The following is a 19,675-nucleotide window of genomic DNA, read 5'->3' on the forward strand; positions in this document are numbered from 1 at the left end:
CAGGAATTCCACCTCCTTGGTATGAAACTGGCACTTCTCCAGTTTCACCCACAGCTGGTTGGCTTGCAGCCTGCCCAACACTTCTCGAACGTCCCTCACATGCTGTTCCTCATCTTCCGAATACACCAACACGTCGTCTAAAAAGGCCACACAGTTCTTGTAGAGCAAAGGTCCCAGAACGTGGTTTATAAAAGCTTGAAAACAGGCGGAGCCCCCTTGTAGACCGAAGGGCATAACGAGGTATTCAAAGGCTCCCAAAGGGGTAAACATGGTGGTCTTCCATTCATCTCCCTTCCTTATGCGTATCAGATTGTACGCCCCCCGCAGGTCCAGTTTTGTAAAAATCTTTCCCTTCCTTACTCTGGTCAAAATGTCGTCAATTCGGGGCATAGGGAAAGCCAGGGGCTCCGACACTGCATTGAGGGCCCTAAAGTCACACACCAGTCTCGGTTTGTCTGTGTTCTTTTTGTCCACAAAAAACACTGGGCTGCCCCCCACCGCTCGGGACTCTCTGATGAAACCTCGCTTCAAGTTTTTGTCAATGAACTCCCTCAGCTCCTGCATCTCCCTGTCTGACATGGCGTACAGCTTGCCTACTGGGAGTTGGGCCCCTGGGAGTAGGTTGATTTGACAGTCAAAGGGTCTATGCGGTGGCAGTTTGTCTGCTTCCCTTTCGCTGAATACGTTGCTCAGATCTGCGTATTGCGGGGGCACCTTCCCTTTGCCCATCACTTCCATCCCCGCTAGGGTGACTCTGTCTCCTCCCGAGACCTTCCCCTCCTTGCAGTGTTCTAGGCAATGCGCTGACCCAAAGGAGACCACCCTCTGATGCCAGCCCACTAGCGGATCGTGTAGCGCCAGCCAGCTCATCCCCAAAATGATGGGCGCTCCTCCCAGGATGGCCACATTAAACGCTATCTGTTCGGTGTGCCTTGCCACTCTCATTATCATCGGGACAGTCTGTTGGCTAACTTCTCCCCCCAACAGCTCTCTGCCGTCAATCGTAGTCACCTGCAAGGGGTTACTTAAAGGGATGGTCTGTATCTGGTGCTCAGCTGCAAACTCCTTACTCATGAAATTACAGGAGCTGCCTGAATCCAAAAGCGCCTTGACCTTTAGTGGGTGTCCGTTTGGCAGTTCTAGTAACACCTCTATCACTAAAGCAGGTCTGGGAGGTTCTGGCATGGGCACTTTCATTGCTCTTTGGCCTGGCTGCTGTGCCCCGACGGTGGCAGCCAGGCGTTGGCTTTTACTTGCTCCTTGCTTTCCTCTTCCTTTCCCCCAACAGCTCCTGCCATCCCTTGCCATTCCTTTCTTTGTGGGCAGACTCTGGCAAAGTGCCCTGGCTGTTGGCAGAGATAACATCTCTTGGCGCTCTTTCCCTCCTTCTTCCGCCCTTCACTGGGATTTGAAACTGCGCGCGCCCGCGCTGTTCCAACTTCCATCGGCTCTGCCGGCGGGAAAGATGGCTCTGGAATGTCTGGAATGCGGAACTCCCTCCAACGGTCTCCTTTCCCTTCCCGCCTTTCCAAAGCCCTCGCCTCCTGGCGCGCTCCTATGGCCAGCGCAGATTTGGTTAATTGGTCCATAGACTCCGCCCTGGGCCCCCGGGAAAGCTCATCTTTGACGGTTGAAGAAAGCCCCTCTTCGAAAAGCATTTGGATGGGCTCCGCCGATAGGTCCCACCCCAATTTATGAATCAGCATAGTAAATTCAGTCCAGTACTCACGGACAGATCTGCTTCCTTGCTGGCAAGCCATTAACTGCCTTCGCACCACCCCCTGCTCAATATCGCTGGAAAACATCAGGTCCATGGCACGAAAAAACTTCCTCGTGTCCTTTAAGATCTCATTATTCGCTGCCATCAGGGGTCTAACCCAATCTTTCGCCCCGGATTCGAGATGGCCAATCACATACGCCACTCGCGATTCCTCGTCGGGGAAGTCATCAAACTGCAAGTTTAGAGCGTATTGCATCTCTGTTCTAAAGGCATGATAGTTCCTGGGATCCCCCCCGAATTTCTGCACCAATCCTGGTACCTTTCTGGCGAGCGGGGTGGTTTTCTCCTTTCCCTTTTCTGCATCCTGAGCCCTCCTCTCCTCAAGCCTCGCCGTTTGCAGCGCCAACTGGATCTCCAACGCTCTGTACCTTTCTTCCAGGCTTGGACCCCCTCCAGCTGCTCCTGCACCCCCGGTTCCGGCTGGGTTGCTCATGATGCTTCTCTCTGCACAAGCTGGCTTTCGGTGACTTTCGGATTGCTGTGATGGGACGATGAGCTGCTTGTGCGTAAAATGCAAGTCCCTCAGAGTTTGATCAGGTTTTCAAACCTCTGCCTGTGACGGAGCCCCTCCAGCATGGCTGCGTCAATCACTAGTAGAATCCGAAAGTGGCTGCTTTCGGAAACGTTTCCAACATAAAAGCTCCTTAACGGAAACACGTCGTCTGGCCTCTCGGCGTGACAGTTTCCGTCGAGGTGTGGGTGTCCCTATAGGAGGTCCTGAGACCTCCCCACTGGTTTCGCTTGAAGCGTCTCTGAGCCATCCCTCCGACTCACTTTCCCTTGGAGTTCTTGCTCGCCCTCTACTGGTTCCCTCTTCCGCTGCTACTGCTCTCTCAACCTCAGGGAGCCTTTGCACCTGCGGCGCTTTAGATGTCAGTTCCCTGACATGATTAAACAGTGCAAGCCTAACCGTGTCTACTCGGAAACACGTCAAGCTGGATTCAGTTAGGAACAGGATTGCAGCCCAAGTCATTCTTGTGTCTTTTGCTTTACCAGATACTTCGAATCATGGAGTCCATCTGGGAGGAAGAATCCTTGGATTTATGTCTGTTGCCATATGGGTGCATTTCTACAGGAAATAAAATAGGTAGAGCATTTAACAAGATCAAAACCCCACAGAACTATCTGGAATTGGGATTTTATTTTTATTTTTGTGGGGGGTTATGTTATACACCAGTCCTACTTGACTTCCCCTTGCGCAAAGAGACCCTTAACCTCAGGGTTGTGGGTTCAAACCCCACGTTGGGCAAAAGATTCCTGTATTGCAGAGGGTTGGACTAGATGCCCCTCATGGTCCCTTCCAACTCCACAATTCGATGAATACAATAGCAAGATTCTATGAAAGGAGTATGCATGGAGGAGACTATGTTTACAGTGGTGCCTCGCTAGACGAAAAGAATCCATTCCGTGATTCTCTTCGTCTAGCGGTTTTTTCGTCTTGCGAAGCAAGCCCATTGACAGCTTAGCGGATTAGCGCTACAGCGGTCTAGCGGCTTTCAGCGATCAGCTGTTAAGCGGCTTATCAGCGGAACAGCTGATAAGCGGCTTAGCGGCTTAGGAAAAGGGCGAAAAAAACCCGCGGTGACTCGCAAGATTTTTTCGTCTTGCGAAGCAACCCCATAGGGAAATTCGTTTTGCGAAGCGCCTCCAAAACGGAAAACCCTTTCATCTAGCGGGTTTTCCGTCTTGCGAGGCGTTCGTCTTGCGGGGCACCACTGTAATGCTTTCTCTAGAGTAACTTTGCTGTCGACACTTGCCTTTGTGTAATTTTTTTTCATATGTGCATCAAATTCATGTCCCTTGACCATCTTTGAAGTAAACTAGAGCAATGCATCAGTGAGAGCAAGTTGTGTTTGATCTGTGTGTGTATCAAACATATTCCTGCTCAGGTACATTTTTTCAGCTATTGCTGTCATCTGTTTTGAAGTTGTTTTTTTCTCCCAACGTGGAAGTAGGCAATGACTCTCCTTCCTCCCATTCTATTTAAGCTACACTTGGCAGAGTTCCATCTCTTTTTTTGGGGGGGGGGGTCTTCCAACTATCCCAAAATCAGCTGCATAAGGTCTTATGTTCTTACATGCAGATGAATTATTCTAATTTCACAGACATGCCTGAGTCTTGAACTTTTACTGATTGGATTTGCTTATTTTTTTATTTTTAAGAATCCCTGTTAATTACCTGAATAAAGTAATGGGGTTTCCTAAGAAGGAGGAAGTTAGATATTCTTGTGCCCAGAATGACTGTAGACTTGAACATATCATTTGGTTCTGTGAACCCATTACATAGGGAGCCTGGGGGAAACCAGCAAAGGCTAAATCAGACCAAAATGTTGCATTTAACACCAACCTTTTTATTATGATTGCACAAACAATATGGAGACATAACTGCTGTTGCCATTGCCATGACAGGCAATCTGTAATATACTCTGCAAAAAAATAAATTTTAAAAAATCAGGTTTGCCTTATTTTAAGAATCCTTGCATGAGAAATAAAATATCTAGTATGAAAATACTAGCAGTTTCAATCCCGGCATTGATCAGGAATTCAAAGAAGAAGAAATTTCTTTTGATCAGTTTTGAATCTGGTTCAAATCAGTTTTGAAAGGTTTAGTCCGCTATTTTGATTCAAAAATGTTATCCTGTTGAATTCAAGCACAGGAAGAAACCTGCTCACTGATCTCAGAAACTATAATGCAAAACTTGGTTGCAATGTCTTAAGAGATGTCTAAGTGCATAGAGAACGGACAAACAGCTTTCTGAAATATATAGTAGAATATTAGCATGCCTTTAATTTTTATAGGAATTATTGAAATTGTAAAAGATGCCACGACGATAGCCAAAATCCAGCAAAGCACAGGTGGAAACACAGGAGCCTTTAAGGATGAAGTATTAAACCAGTGGCTAAAAGATAAATGTGTAATTGAAGAAAAGGTGAGTTATTTCTTCTTTTCACTGGTTTAAAAAAATTAATTATTATGAGTAATTATTTTGAATTGTTGTATGTTGATTTTAAAACTATTTTTAAATAGTTAAAGTAAAGGTAAAGGACCCCTACCATTAGGTCCAGTCGTGACCGACTCTGGGGTTGCGGCGCTCATCTCACTTTTTTGGCCAAGGGAGCCAGTGTACAGCTTCCGGGTCATGTGGCCAGCATGACTAAGCCGCTTCTGGCGAACCAGAGCAGCGCATGGAAACGCCGTTTACCTTCCTACTGGAGCGGTACCTATTTGTCTACTTGCACTTTGACATGCTTTCGAACTGCTAGGTTGGCAGGAGCAGGGACCGTGCAATGGGAGCTCACCCCGTTGCGGGGATTCGAACCGCCGACCTTCTGATCGGCAAGTCCTAGGCTCTGTGGTTTAACCCACAGCGCCACCTGCGTCCCATTCTTATAGTGACACAATTCCATTCCTACCAGGAGCACTCAAAGAAACCTTTGGAAGATCCCAACACCACTTTTCAGTGAAATGCCAATTCTTGTGTCAAGCAGACTGTATATAGAGTGTTCTCTTTACAGCCTCGCTCTACATAACTATGTATAAAATTATTGATACAAGAATTGCTACATTTTAATACATTGTACTTGCTTCAGATGGGTGCCTTTAAAACTTTCCATTTGAGTCTGACTTGGGATTTGAGGGAAAGCTTCCCATTTTCTTTCAGCTTGCTTTGATTAACTTCTCTGTCTTGCTTGTAAAATGGCCACAACAATAAGCATACAAAAATGTTAAGAGGTTGTATCCAACTCATTTATACTCTGAGGAGGTCCACTGTAATAAATAGATCTTAGTTAGTCGTGTCCACAGGTGGCGCTGTGGGTTAAACCACAGAGCCTAGGACTTGCTGATCAGAAGGTCGGCAGTTCAAATCCCCGTGACGGGGTGAGCTTCCATTCTTGGTCCCAGCTCCTGCTGACCTAGCAGTTTGAAAGCACGTCAAAGTGCAAGTAAATAAATAGGTACCGCTCCAGCGGGAAGGTAAACGGCGTTTCCGTGCACTGCTCTGGTTCGCCAGAAGCGGCTTAGTCATGCTGGCCATATGACCCGGAAGCTGTACGCCGGCTCCCTCGGCCAATAAAGTGAGATGAGCGCTGCAACCCCAGAGTTGGCCACGACTGGACCTAATGGTCAGGGGTCCCTTTACCTTTACCTAGTCACATCCATTAATTTCAACAAGCCTACTCTCCAAACAATTACTGATATCGGATAAAGCCCATAGTATTTATTTGTTGGCCTTCATCTGTCTCGGGAGACAATGGAAGAAGGCGCCTTTGGGGATAAAGTCAAACTGTTGGAGAGGCTATAGATGCTGGTAGGGGAGAGACAGGTTTTGTTGCAGGTGGAGCAGCTGAAGGCATCTGGTTTTGCTTCAACAGCTGCACCAATTCTTTGAAAGCAAAGCTTTGCATAAGCTGGCATATGGTTGTGAAAAAAGGGCATCTTATTCTTTATAACAGTGAAATTTTGGCGCTAAAGTTGATCACGGAAACACACAAAGCTATCTTGCATTGAATCAGACCATTTAGCCACCTCGTTCAGCAATTGCTCTCCCGGACTTCAGACAAGGACTTCAGCAGCCCTACGTGGAGATGCTGCGGGTTGAACCTGGAATCTTCTGCATGCAAATCATGCGCTCTGCCTGTGAGCTTTGGCCCTTCGTTACAGCTGCTTTCTTTAATTTATTAGTTTCAGGCAGCCGTGGATAGATTTGTGTACTCTTGTGCTGGTTACTGCGTGGCAACCTTTGTCCTTGGAATAGGAGACAGGCACAATGACAATATTATGATCACAGAGTCAGGTGAGTGTGTTTTGTTTTTTGTTCACACCTGAGTGGCATTTATTTCAATGTAATTTGAATGCAAGCCTGCATTCCATTGCTACTGTTAATGTAAGTGATCTTTATTATCTACTGTTTACCATGACCTTAGAATTATTATTCTTACTTTTTAAAATGCTGCTACATGCCTTGGATTAGAGAAGAGGTTTGGTTTTGGTTAAAACCTGTGGGGAAGAACTGGTGACTGGAAGGTGGAATAAACTGGGAGAAAATGAAGCTGAAAGTACAGTGTTTGTGTGAAGGCAATAGACCATCTATCATGCACTCCTCGCCCATAGCTTGGGGTTTGCTTCACAGCTCCCCTAACAGACAGACTTAGCAGCGAGCCAGTCTAAGATTTCAACCCTCAGCAGTGGCAGAATCCAAGCTGTCTGTCTTTTTCCCTTTTAAAAATCCATCCTTTGTGTTGCTGAAACTGCAAACCTTTTAAAACAGTTAAACAGTTGCACAGCTGCTCTGGGAAATGTGTGAATGTGGTATGCCGATGTTTTGCATCCTGGAGGTGCTCTTTCCATAACTAGAGCCTAATCCAGAGAATAATGTCTGTTTAGAAAGCTGCAGATCCAATATTGCAGCACCACTTCTAGAATGTTATGTCTGTCTTCGTCTTTCACCCTCAGAAAGGAGAGAGACCTGCAAATTTTCAGTCATTTGGTTATAAGAAAAAGCAATCTTTGAGAAAGTTAAGAGAGCTAGTTCTATGGAAAGGTAAAGTCAATAGGTAAGGTGGGGGAGAGGCTGAAGAGGGCTGACAGTTTTTGAGTCATACAAGAAGCACTTTTGCAAACTATATCCAGGTCAAAAAAACATTCAAGATTGCAAACTAATTTGCACCTGCAATGAGGTCTTTTTAATGATCACTAAGCATCGTATTGATTTCTCCTTCCAAAGGTAATCTATTTCATATCGACTTCGGCCATATTCTTGGAAATTACAAGAGCTTCCTTGGAATTAATAAGGAAAGAGTTCCTTTTGTATTAACACCGGATTTTCTGTTTGTCATGGGAACCACTGGAAAGAAAATGAGTCCACGCTTTCAAAATTTTCAGGTATAAAAACAATAACCCATGAGTGGGAATGAACCTTATAAGAGAAATGTGCAGTACACCTTAGATTTGAATGTTAGCTGCAACATGTTATCATCCAACATTGCAAAATAAGTTGACCGAGATCCCTACATTTGAATCTGAGGGAAGGGGAAGAAGATAGCAGAGGAAGGATTTTAGGGGGAGGGGCAACAAAATTATTTAGCGGCTGCATGCTTTTTCTATTCAGCAGTAGACCATAATATTCCTTGAGTTTTTAAAAAGACAACCCATCTATTCCCCTGTGGCAAGGCTAACTACCCTTTCCCACATATACTTTGTGTGGAGAGAAATGTTGTACAATCGATACTAGATCCTGGCTAGCAGTACTGTAGGGCTGTATCCTGCGCCACATTTCTACACAGCCATATGCAAATCTAAATGTGTACAACAGAATAGCACGTACAGATGCATGTCCTTGTGTGTTGGGGTTGTCTTCAGATTCTCCCTGTTTATGCATGAGATACGTGAAGAGACTCCCTTATTTATATTGGAGCATTGGGACTCCGCCTACCAACTGAAGCTCTCGAGGAGGCTTGCAATATTTTAAAAATGCAATAAAATAGGCAATGGTGCACTAGTTACAAGAGTGGGATGAATATGAATATACAGTGGTGCCCCGCAAGATGAACGCCTCGCAAGACGGAAAACCCGCTAGACGAAAGGGTTTTCCGTTTTGGAGGCGCTTCGCAAAACGAATTTCCCTATGGGCTTGCTTCGCAAGACGAAAATGTCTTGCGAGTTCCTGCGGGTTTTTCCCCCTTCCCCCCTTTTTCTAAGCAGCTAAGCCGCTTATCAGCTGATCCGCTAAGCTGATAAGCCGCTAAAAGCTGTTAAACCGCTAATAGCGCTAATCCGCTAAGCTGTCAATGGGCTTGCTTCGCAAGACGAAAAAACCGCTATACGAAGAGCCTCATGGAACGGATTAATTTCGTCTTGCGAGGCACCACTGTACAGATGCAAGAGGTTGCAGGAGCACAGATATTAGAAACCTCTCTCCCTATCCTCTGATGTTCCATCGGCCACTCTCCCTGCTAAGAATAGAACTTGGGTGATGGGTGGAGTCTTGAAAAAGCAGTCTCTCCTCCATTTCTGCATCCTTTGACTTGGAAGCACTGACTGCTTCTGAAACTTTGGGTGCTTCCTTCCCTACTTCGTCAGTCACAATAGTTGACCCTCAAGTCATTAGCTGTAATTGTATGCAAACGGGGATTCACATGCCAGCGGTTGACATGCTCTGAATTCCTAGCCGTCTGGAGCTCCATGGAAGTTTATTGGCGATTCCTCACAGGAAGCATCAGGAATGTTGGACAAACTTCCTCGAAAAAGTCTTACATACTCTTGCTGATCTCCTCCTTCAATCTGCAGTTGCAAATGGAGTGTTGATTGCATGCTCCACCCACCCACTCAGCTTCTTCAGGGCAATAGCGAAACCCCAAAAGTGTGGCTGGCACCCCATGTTCAGCGTGCTCCTTCTAACATGCCTCTGGGTGCTCTGCAAAGCTCCAGGGTTCCTTGCCAGATAAATCCCATGCAGAAAAAGTTCCATGATGGACGGAAGTTAGGTCTGTGGTTTTCAAACCAACCCAGAGCAATGCATTTGCAGAAGCACAAAAACAACTGTGACAAAATTAGGTGGATTGGGCTTTGTGCATCCTTTCTGGATCCTCTCTATGTAGACTCTGTTCTCCAAAGTATCACCTCACCCTAGGGCTGCTGTGTGAGAAGAATGGGTAGAGTCAGTAGGCGTAGCACCCATTGGAAGTGCTATGTGTTCATCACACATGTTTAGATAAGAGGACTGATTTTGGGTGCTATGTTTTCTGACTAACCACAAATTGCTTCATAGTGTATAGTCATTTCAATGAGGTTTGTTTGTTTGCCTCTAAAGGATATCTGTGTGAGGGCTTACCTTGCTCTTCGGCATCACACAAACCTTCTCATCATCCTGTTTTCCATGATGCTGATGACTGGAATGCCTCAGCTGACGAGCAAAGAAGATATTGAGTACATCCGCGATGCACTGACGGTTGGCAAAAACGAAGAAGACGCTAAGAAGTATTTCCTAGACCAGATCGAGATTTGTAGGGATAAAGGGTGGACTGTGCAGTTCAATTGGTTTCTGCATCTTGTGCTTGGAATCAAACAAGGCGTGGAGAAACATTCTGCCTAATGGTGAACGGATGCACAAATAACTAGAAAGTAACCTGCTGTTAACAATCGGTTCTTAGCCTTTTAGGCCACCCCGGTTCCAGGGACTTTCCCCTGCCTAAAAGCCAACTCTCATTAAAAAAAAAAGAACTTTAGTCGAGGTGTTGATACTGCACGGTGGTTGATTTAACATACACAAAAGCCTTGTTGAAATGGCCTTCATGCTCCCCCCTTATTTGCCACAGGTGTTTAATAACCTATTGTTAGAATTTAGATGGCACCACTGCTTTGCTGATTGTTTTGTGCAGCCCCTACAGCAGGATAGAAAGACCCTCTGAAAATACTGGACCATATGCAGAATAATTTTTAAAGTATTTTTTTCTCTTTCTCATTTAATTTTTAAGTAAACTGTAATTTACAAATATCTTCTCTGATAGAGATCAAATGTATTATGAGCAGATGTCCACTTGTAAACTTGGGGTTTCCTTCCTCCTCTCCCACCTGAATTCCCCCAAGCCAGCTCCAGAGGTTGGAGGACCTTCCAGATAAGATTTGGAGAGATGGAGGTGGGCAAAGAGAAGCTGGAGGTCTTGCTCTCTGCTTTCATAATACTAGCAAAGGGACTCCATTGTTTTAAGGATAAGAAGTTGGAAGAGGAAGCATCATAGCGGTGTCATTCTAGGTCGAGAAATCCTCTCCGTTGCTGGGATGAATATTACACACAAGAGGAATCATTCATCTGTCTGGAAACTGAAGTGCCACTGTCTGTGGATTCCTCCGTGGATTCACAGAGTGTTTCAGATAATTCCTTTGAAGAAAGAAGATGGAAGAGCAAATTGCAGGAGCCAATTTGCATTGGTGGGGGGACAGGGACTGCTAGCGTTGATCGGTAGTAAACAGCTGATCCATTCTTAAGTTACTTGTAACCACTGCGTGTGAAGTCTGTACCTATTATTACTCTGTGTGGAAGGATAAAATCTCTGTAACGGGGATTATTTCTCCAAGAGAAGCACTGCTTGGAAAAGAATTTTACCCATCTAAATTTCATTCTTTGCAGTGTCGGTTAGGTTTAAAGTTTTCAACCTTTCTTCTGAAGTTTTTTTCCCTTTTTAAAAAGTGAGTGGTAGTTTTCATTGCCTGGTGCAGTGATATGTTTATACTAATTAATAGTAAACTCAGTGAAATATTAACCTGTATTTAAAAGCTTTATAATGGTGGTACTAGAAGAAACACTGTCCAAGAGCCTCTCCTTCATTTACCAAATGTTTTGACAAGCCAAAAGCTTATTTATTTTTCTCGGTGCCAGGTGTTTTAGTTTTCAAATACATACCACTGCCACAATCCAGAACCGCAATGGTCATACCCAGCTTAAAAAACAGGTGTTTTTTTAATGGGTCATTCTCTTATATCTAGTACTGCACCACAATCAAAACAGAATATAAAGAGACTATATATTAAATATAACTACTGGGGTGGTATTCAGAGTAGATACGCTACAATTAATGAACTGAAGTTTGTTTTGTTCATTACTTTTAATGGGTCTACTCTGAGTAAAAAGTAGTTGAACACTACCCCTAGGTGTGTTAAGATCTTCACTAGGAAGATGGTGAGAATTTTATAATTGATTCTAGAACTGCAAAATTACAAGCATTGCTAAGAATACAGATGTTGTCTGAATTGTGTTAATATAGCCAAAGCAAAAATGGCTTGAAATTCTGGCTTCCATGTGTTATGTAACAGCAATTGGTATGTAACCAAGAGTGTGTATGTTAAATGTTAAAAAGCGTAATAGATTTGGCTTAATCTTTTTCTCATCTACATGAGTCACTTAACACGGTGACCCAAATTAACAAAGTAATGTGTTGTGACTCTTTATTAAGAAATTCTTTCTTTCCTTGTCCATTTAAATTGTTGTTTTATGTGCAGTGATTTCTTATACAGTATTGAGTAATTTTGGATGAAATAGGAAAACATATTCTAACAAAGTTGCTTGTATATGTTTTAAAACTCGGTATGTGTACTGTAGGCTTACAGTTTTAAAAACTGTGTCCTAATTTTGAAATGATTTGCATATATGATTGATTAAACAATACTTATACAACTCTTTTTCTCTCATAATTTTATTTTAAAAAACTAACTATGAAAATATTCCATACTGATTAGGAGGAAGTGAGGTTTCTAGTTTGTCCTTGTAAATCAGGGATTTAAGGAGTGTAAGTACACAGTGGTGATAATCCAAGATTATGCCTTTCTTTCTTTCACTGAATTTCAAATTTATAATTTTATATGTGGCATTTTCAGGGCATTTTCACACCAAACAGAAAATGTACTTTTTACATTTCTATGGTGAGTGAGTTGTATGTACTGTCTACTAGCAATTATTGGCTAGAAAGTTCACTTAAAATGGCTTCTTTGCACTCTTTCTGCTGCATTAACATTTACACATGTGAACAAATAGCACAGGAACACTCACTATTGGCTGAAAATGCCCTAAATAATATCAAGTGCTAGAGTGGTAATATATGGTAAATGGCAGCAGGAACATTTCACCCTAACCACCAAATATCTACCAATAACAATTACAGTAAGTTGAATAACTGCTTAACTTTTCTAATTCTGCATTAAGTATTTTCTCATTTGTAATAATTTAATCTGCTTTTGTTTGCCCAATGGATATCTTACTCAGCAGCACTGCCTCTGGCTCCTAAAATTTCTCTAAGAATTCCTCATCTATTTCAATCTCAACCCTAGAGCTGGATATACAGGTCTTTAAAGCTAGGACGCCTAATTCTGCAGCCAGTACTATAGGCTGTGGCCCTTGGGGCTAGACCCTTTCCCAGTGGTTGCATTCTGAATGCCCACGGCCCTCAGCTATGTGAGTTTGCACACTACAGAGAGAAAGGGCTTGTGGACCCTTTTGTGTAAGTGTGACCTTTGTCCAGCATTGAAGTAAAACCAGACCACAGACCAGGAAGGATTTAAAATGAGACATACTGCAAAGCTGAGGCCAGCTTAGCAATTTTTCTGCCAAGCTACAGAAGCAAGAACACTGCATAGGGACAAAGTAGTTTTCAGTAAAAATAATAATTCTGTTCTGAATCACCTTGAGATCTTTGGGTGAAAGGCGGTATACTAATAATACCAATACCAATAGTGTTAGTGTGAGCTCACTAAAATCTTTAGGCATGCCACTTTTTCTGAGCTCCACATCTGAACAATGGGGGTAATACTGCTACCTGATCTTACAGGGTACTTTTAACGATCAGAAAATATGTGAAGCACTTTGCACACTCAAGCAGTATATAAAAGCTTATCAATGCCGCTGTTACTAAGTTCCATCTGTGCTTGTTGTATACAGTGGTACCTCGGGTTACATACGCTTCAGGTTATAAACTCTGCTAACCCAGAAATAGTGCTTCAGGTTAAGAACTTTGCTTCAGAATGAGAACAGAAATTGTGCTCCGGCGGCACGGCAGCGGCCGGAGGCCCCATTAGCTAAACTGGTGCTTCAGGTTAAGAACAGTTTCAGGTTAAGAACGGACCTCCGGAACGAATTAAGTACTTAACCCGAGGTACCACTGTATCGGTTAAAGCAGCAAATAATACCAGATCAGGATAACTATTTACCTTCCCATTGGAGCGGTACCTATTTATCTACTTGCACTTCATGCTTTCGAACTGCTATGTTGGCAGGAGCAGGGACCGAGCAATGGGAGCTCACCCCGTTGCAGGGATTCGAACCACTGACCTTCTGATCAGCAAGCCCTAGGCTCTATGGTTTAACCCACAGCACCACTTATTATTTAATAAGAAGCTAATATTTAATAATTTAATAATATTTAAGAGGGACGCGGGTGAACCACAGCGCCTAGCACTTGCTGATCAGAAGGTTGGCGGTTCGAATCCTTGCGACGGGGTGAGCTCCTGTTGCTCGGTCCCTGCTCCTGCCAACCTAGCCAGTTCGAAAGCACGTCAAAGTGCAAGTAGATAAATAGGTACCGCTCCAGCGGGAGGGTAAACGGCGTTTCCATGTGCTGCTCTGGTTCGCCAGAAGTGGCTTAGTCATGCTGGCCACATGACCCGGAAGCTGTATGCTGGCTCCCTTGGCCAATAAAGCGAGATGAGCGTCGCAACCCCAGAGTCGGTCATGACTGGACCTAATGGTCAAGGGTCCCTTTACCTTTACTATTTAATAATTTACAGTTCATGCCTTTTTAAATGTGCTTGTGGAAGGGAGGCTATTGGTTATATTATGTGGTCTTATTCTGTATTTTAAAATATGTTTATGCTGTGAACCGCCCTGAGATCTTCAGGTGAAGGCCAGTATACAAAATTAATCGATTAATTAAGCAGCAGGGAGTCTAGGCCTCCTGGCCACGCTCCAAGCTTCATGAACCTCCTGTAAGGAACAGCATCACCTTCTGCCACAAAAGACGAGCAGAGTTGCCAACTGACCAGAAGGAAAAGGCGAAAGGAGGGGAAACAGGCCCGGCATGTTCCTGCGCCTTTAACAGCAGCTTGCTTTGTGGGAGGCAGCTTTTCAGGGAAATGGCAGCTCAGCCGGTTTCTAGAAACCATGCTGCTGTTTCATAGAAAGAGGAGCTGGGGGGCGGGAATGGTAAAAAAAACAAAAACAATAAGGCCAGCAAGCCCAAAGCAGTCTCCGGGGGGGGACGGGACGGGACTCTTCCATTGCACTAGATTGACTTATCATGCAAGGCTTTCCCCAGCGCCGATGCAGCCCCGCAACTCCAACCGGGCCTTGCTTGCTTGCTTGCTTGCCTTCCTCCGATTGCATTTGCAACGCTGCAGCGCGCGCGGCGGAAGGTTGTCATGGTTTCGCGGGTCACATGCGCGCGAGGTTTCCCCCAGCGCTGGGGGGCGGGAGATGCGGCTGCAGTCGCCGTCGGGACTGGCTCGTTCCCGGCTGCTGCTGCTGCTGCTGCTGCACGGAGCAGGGCGGGGGTGCAAGGAACCCAAAGGCAAGCGAGCAAGCAAGCAAGCGAGCAAGCGAGCTAACCGGCAGCAGCAGCAGCCTTGCAAGTGCCGCCTTGCAAGTGCCCGGTTGCAAGCTCGGCGGGGGGGAGCGGGTGGCTCGGAGACCCCCGCTGGGCTCCCCCCTCCTCCGCCCGCCCACCTGCCTTCCTGCTCCCCCGGGATGAGCATCTCCGTCCCGGAGGGGCTGACGGAGCTGCTGCAGGGCTTCACGGTGGAGGTGCTGCGGAGCCAGCCGGGGGACCTGCTGGAATTCGCCCTCCAGTACTTCGGGCGCCTCAAGGCGGAGGCGGGGCGGCAGCAGCAGGAGGACGGGAGCGCCGCCGCCGGCCAGCGCCACTTCAATGCCGGCCCCCCCGAGGCGCTGCGCAGGGCCCCCTCCGAGGGCGGCCGAGGGGTCAACTTCGCCCAGGAGCCCATGCAGACCGACTCCGAAGCGGACGACGACGAGGACGAGGCGGAAGGATTCGCCGGTAAGCCCAGCCTCCGTCGGAAAACGCCCCCCGCCAAGGGAGGGCCAAGGGGGGCAGCGGAGGCCACTCCAGGTGGGGGGGGGAAAGAGTCTGCTTCCAGCCCCATTTCCCCCAGAAAAGGGGGACAGGGCTGAGGTGAAGGTGGGGGAACTGGGGTGCCGCCCCCTCGGGTCTCCTTGGCGTGGCTTCGCGGGAGGGAACAAAGGCAGCGGGGTCGTTTCCCGCCAGGGAGTCTCTTCCAGCCCCCCAAAAAAGCTGCATTTCTGCCAGTAAACTGAAGTCTATTTTTTTGGTATTAAGTAGTATATAAATAAAATAATAATAATACAGGATATTTGCCCCTGCAATCTTAGTCATTTCCTAAGCTACATGAACCAACCTCCCCCTCCCCCCACATCACCCCACAAGCTGTGAGATCCCCTCATCTTTGGCACCACCCAAGCAGTTAAAGGTTCCCAGGGGCTGGGTTGCCAACTTTTGGGCTGGCCCCTGCTCCTGTGCCCTTAGAAGAATCGCTTGCTCTGCAGATCAGCAGTTGGAGTAAGTTGGGGAAGTTTTCTGGCCGGGGCGCTTAGGTCTGTAAACCCAGAGAGGAAGAAGGTGTGGGGTGTCTTTCATTCACAAATCTGGGGAGGAAAAACAATTGTTTTCTTATGAATGAAAGCGTTCAGCAAATGCCTGGGTAAACACTTGGTAGAGCTGCCAAGAGCCAGATGACACGGCTTCTGAGGCAGGATTTGTGAGCTGTCACTTGGCAGATCTCGCCATAGGGCAAGTAGCCATATCTTTGGTGATAGTCAGATACATATTTGGGAAGTGGAGGAGCAGGCCTTGGTATACCTGAGCAGGAAGCTCAGGATTTTGGGTACAAATAGCGGCATCTCCATACCACTCTCCTCTCCAGGGATGAGCTGCGTGAGAAGCTGCTCATGTGATGTGCAGCTCAGCTCTGCTTCTTTGGATATTGAAAGGCGCCCCCCCTCCAAAGCTGTCCTAGAGGCAGAGAAAGAAGGAGAGGCGTGATGAGCTTGCTGGCTTGTCACCATCCTTGCCCACTCAGTAATGAGGGGCTGTTAGCAGACTTATTCTTTGCAAACCAGCAAGAGGAAATGAGTTCCTGGATGCCGGAGCTTTCTGTTTTCCCTTTGCTTCCTTGCGGATAATCTTCCCTACTTCTCTCAAATAATGGAAGGACTAAGCTGAACCAACCAAGCTGGCTTTGGTGTGTTGAATGAGAAGGCGCTAACTTTCTGTTTTTCTCATGTGTCAGATGGGGGCAACACCTTGAAGCAATGACTTTCTCTGAAAACATTCAAATTCCCTTCCCTTGGCTATTAGCACTCAGCTAACCTCCACAAATTTGGGATTTGGGGAAGATAAAGAAGTAACAGGGATAACCCATATTTGTGGGCTTGTGCTCCAATGTATATATATTTCTCCCTGTCTTTCTCTCTCTCATGGGTTTCTCAGTTTTGGGGTGGCAAAACTATTCCAAAATTAAGAAAAGTCTAGGAAAGTATTGCTTCTTTCTGCTTTGAATAAGCAGAGCTAGGAACAAGCTGGCAGTCATTCAGGAGATAATGTTACTTGCAAAAAGGGCTCATTGAGTGATGGTGGCTAATTTTTCCTTTGTTTTCCCTCCTCCTTGGAAACACACAAAGGGCTTTGCAACTGCTAGCAAACCTATATTGATCAGCAGTTCCGTTAATGTGAAAGTGGACACTTTCTAAAAGGAGGATGAGGCTTTAAAAGGAAAGAGAACCAGCAAGGGTAGAGAGAGTGCTGGTGCAAAAATCTGAGAAATGCGTTGGTTGTGCAATGGGGAATATGCATTCAAGAACTGCTGTTGGGGTGTTAGTTGACTGTAGGGGAATATGGCAATATTTGGCCTATGTCTTTAGTTTGTTGTTTTTCCAGAAATTGTTAGTTTTGTGATATTTATCAGTAACTGAGATCCTCTGTTCCTTCATGGTTACAGGAACCACAGTTGTTTATATGGTTCCCATATGGATATACTGCAATTTATTGTGGGAACCAACACTCATAGATGTTTTGCATGCCTCGGTTTGCTCCCAGGCATCTGTTCAGCAGCGAGCTGAGGCCAACCCTGGCTCTGGGACTTGTGTATCTGTATGATGTTCAGGTTTATTGCATTCACATGCTACGTTTTAAGTCAAGGCATAGGCAAATATCGGCCCTCCAGATGTTTTGGGACTACAACTCCCATCATCCCTAGCTAACAGGACCAGTGGTCAGGGATAATGGGAGTTGTAGTCCCAAAACATCTGAAGGCCCAAGTTTGCCTGTGCTTGTTTTAAGTAGACATATGAAACACCTTCCACTAGACATCTCAGTGGTGCAGCACTGTGACTATGAGGTTAAGAAAGCCACGATTTTCAGAACTTTGATGCAAAATGGGAGAGTGGGTTTGTGGGATTTTGTACAGACTCGCTATGTAATATGGGATCCTCAGAACAAAGCTGACTAAAGCCTTGCTTACCCTTGCAGCTTGGAAGATGGTGGTAGAGGGGACTGTAGGTGGCGAATCAACATTTTTGGAGGCTCCCGTGCATTAGAATCAGCAACCCTGTGCTTCCTGTAAATAGAAATCTAGCCTAGCTGGCTGTGGGTTAGAACCTCTTTCCCTGATTACCATCGTTTATTTATGAGTGCCGTCTATGTGCAATGTGCACGAAGCTTACCACGAACAGGTATGACAGGTCCCTGCTCCAGGGGCCTTCCATAGAAAGTGAGAAATAACAGAAGAAGGGGGAAATGGAAGCACACATGGGTAGACAGGGGAAGAATGTGCGATCATTTCAGTGGCTCATACTTTGGTTTAGTAGGGAGCAGCAGATGGGAGGGGAATGGAGGAAGACAATGAATAGGGGTGAGATAAAGAGAAATGGCAGGGTGGTGCCAAAGTCTGCTTCCTTGTTTTAGTTTTGTTGCATATATAGGCAGTCTTTTTTTTAATGCGGGGAAGCATTCAGAAAATACATTCCCTGCTTGCCGCCAGAAGGGGCACAGCTTTCTCTATCAACTCAGGATTGCTTATCTCCTTCTACTAAGTGTGAGTCCATGGGTTTAAGACCCATTCTGCACATTCCATAGGTATAGTGGTTGGAAAATGGACCAAACCTTTTCACTTTGTAGGCATGGAAACGGATGCTCCTCTTCGCGCACAAAAAAAGTTTCCTGAATGTAGTAAAACTACAAAGCTATCCAGAGATTTCCTCCCTAGTTTACTTAAGAGGAAGACTATTCAGAAGTGCAACACTCCCTCTCCCCCACCCCACCCTGGTCTGAAGTGGCGCAGTCCAGAATTCTACCACATTCTGTGAAATGTGTAGAACTCTAAATGATGCAGGTACCAGAGCCAATGATATGGAAATTATTCTTCTTTTAGAAGCACATTGTTCTGTACAATTAATCAGCAGTAATGAATATTACGCAAGTCAACTGGAATGAGTACAAATTGAAACTCAAATAGTCAAAACAAAAAGGAAAGTTGTAATTATTTTTCTTTCAGGTAACTAAATCTAGGAAGTGCACATATTTATGTGTGCAGCAATTCAAGCATGCCCAAATTTGTATGTTGAGAGTTTTTGGTGCCTTAATTCCCCCTCCTTACAATTGAACGTGCTTGAATGAGTTGTTACATCTTAAAATATTTACAGGTATTATTATACAACAATTTTCAGGCAAAGGTTTGTATGTTTAAAACATACTGACCAAGCAATCCTATACTTGGAGAAGAAAGTCCCAGGTGGGAGACTTATACTCAGGTCAGTGTGTAGGATTGTTGCATTATTTTGAATGTCTTTCCCTATATGAAATATTTCTTATAGCCAATTATGTCTCTTTACTGGAGAAAAAGTTTTTTTGGGGAAAAAACCACTTTTATTTTTCAGTTTTTGAAGATACCTATAACAATCACCATACTGTATACCGTATTTTTCCATGTATAGGACCAAGTTTTTTAACCAAAAAAGCAGGTTTAAAATTGGGGCTCGTCTTATACACGGGAACTGCTGAGGGATGTTTTCTTAATTTGGAGGCTCCAAAAATAGGGAGCGTCTTATACATGGGGGGTGTCTTATACATGGAAAAATACGGTACCTCAACCTCTCAAGAAACATTCCATGCATATACAGTGTAAACAATATAGTCAAGCATTAAGCAAGTGTTTGGTGTTTGTGTTCCTTGGTGTTATGTTATCCTACCTGTAAGAGCTGTACCTCTAGCTCTTCCAATATTGTGTTAATATAATTCTAGCTGCAGAAATGAAAAAAGAAGTACTGTAGGTCCTTAAACAGTAAATTCTTAGGATCATCTATAAACAAGATATAATAAA

At 45.1% G+C, this 19,675-nt stretch overlaps 2 protein-coding genes across 4 annotated transcripts in view; both read left to right on the top strand.

The window, feature by feature from the left end:
* PIK3CG (phosphatidylinositol-4,5-bisphosphate 3-kinase catalytic subunit gamma) overlaps positions 1 to 11,951 on the top strand; it is a 34,136-nt gene extending 22,185 nt beyond the window's left edge. For all 3 annotated transcript variants that reach the window (XM_081927645.1, XM_081927644.1, XM_081927646.1), the window contains exons 7-11: positions 2,777 to 2,867; positions 4,579 to 4,709; positions 6,464 to 6,575; positions 7,506 to 7,663; positions 9,591 to 11,951. In XM_081927645.1, the coding sequence (XP_081783771.1) occupies positions 2,777 to 2,867; positions 4,579 to 4,709; positions 6,464 to 6,575; positions 7,506 to 7,663; positions 9,591 to 9,872 (774 nt within the window). In that variant the 3' untranslated portion in view covers positions 9,873 to 11,951. The remainder of the gene's footprint in view (positions 1 to 2,776; positions 2,868 to 4,578; positions 4,710 to 6,463; positions 6,576 to 7,505; positions 7,664 to 9,590) is intronic.
* A 2,806-nt stretch (positions 11,952 to 14,757) lies between these two features.
* Positions 14,758 to 19,675, top strand: part of PRKAR2B (protein kinase cAMP-dependent type II regulatory subunit beta) — a 62,840-nt gene continuing 57,922 nt past the window's right edge. Inside the window, exon 1 of the mRNA XM_081927757.1 lies at positions 14,758 to 15,318. Coding sequence (XP_081783883.1) covers positions 15,009 to 15,318 — 310 coding nt within the window. The 5' untranslated portion in view covers positions 14,758 to 15,008. The remainder of the gene's footprint in view (positions 15,319 to 19,675) is intronic.

This window comes from Podarcis melisellensis, assembly GCF_964234715.1.
Source record: "Podarcis melisellensis genome assembly, chromosome: 10".
Lineage (NCBI taxonomy): Eukaryota > Metazoa > Chordata > Lepidosauria > Squamata > Lacertidae > Podarcis > Podarcis melisellensis.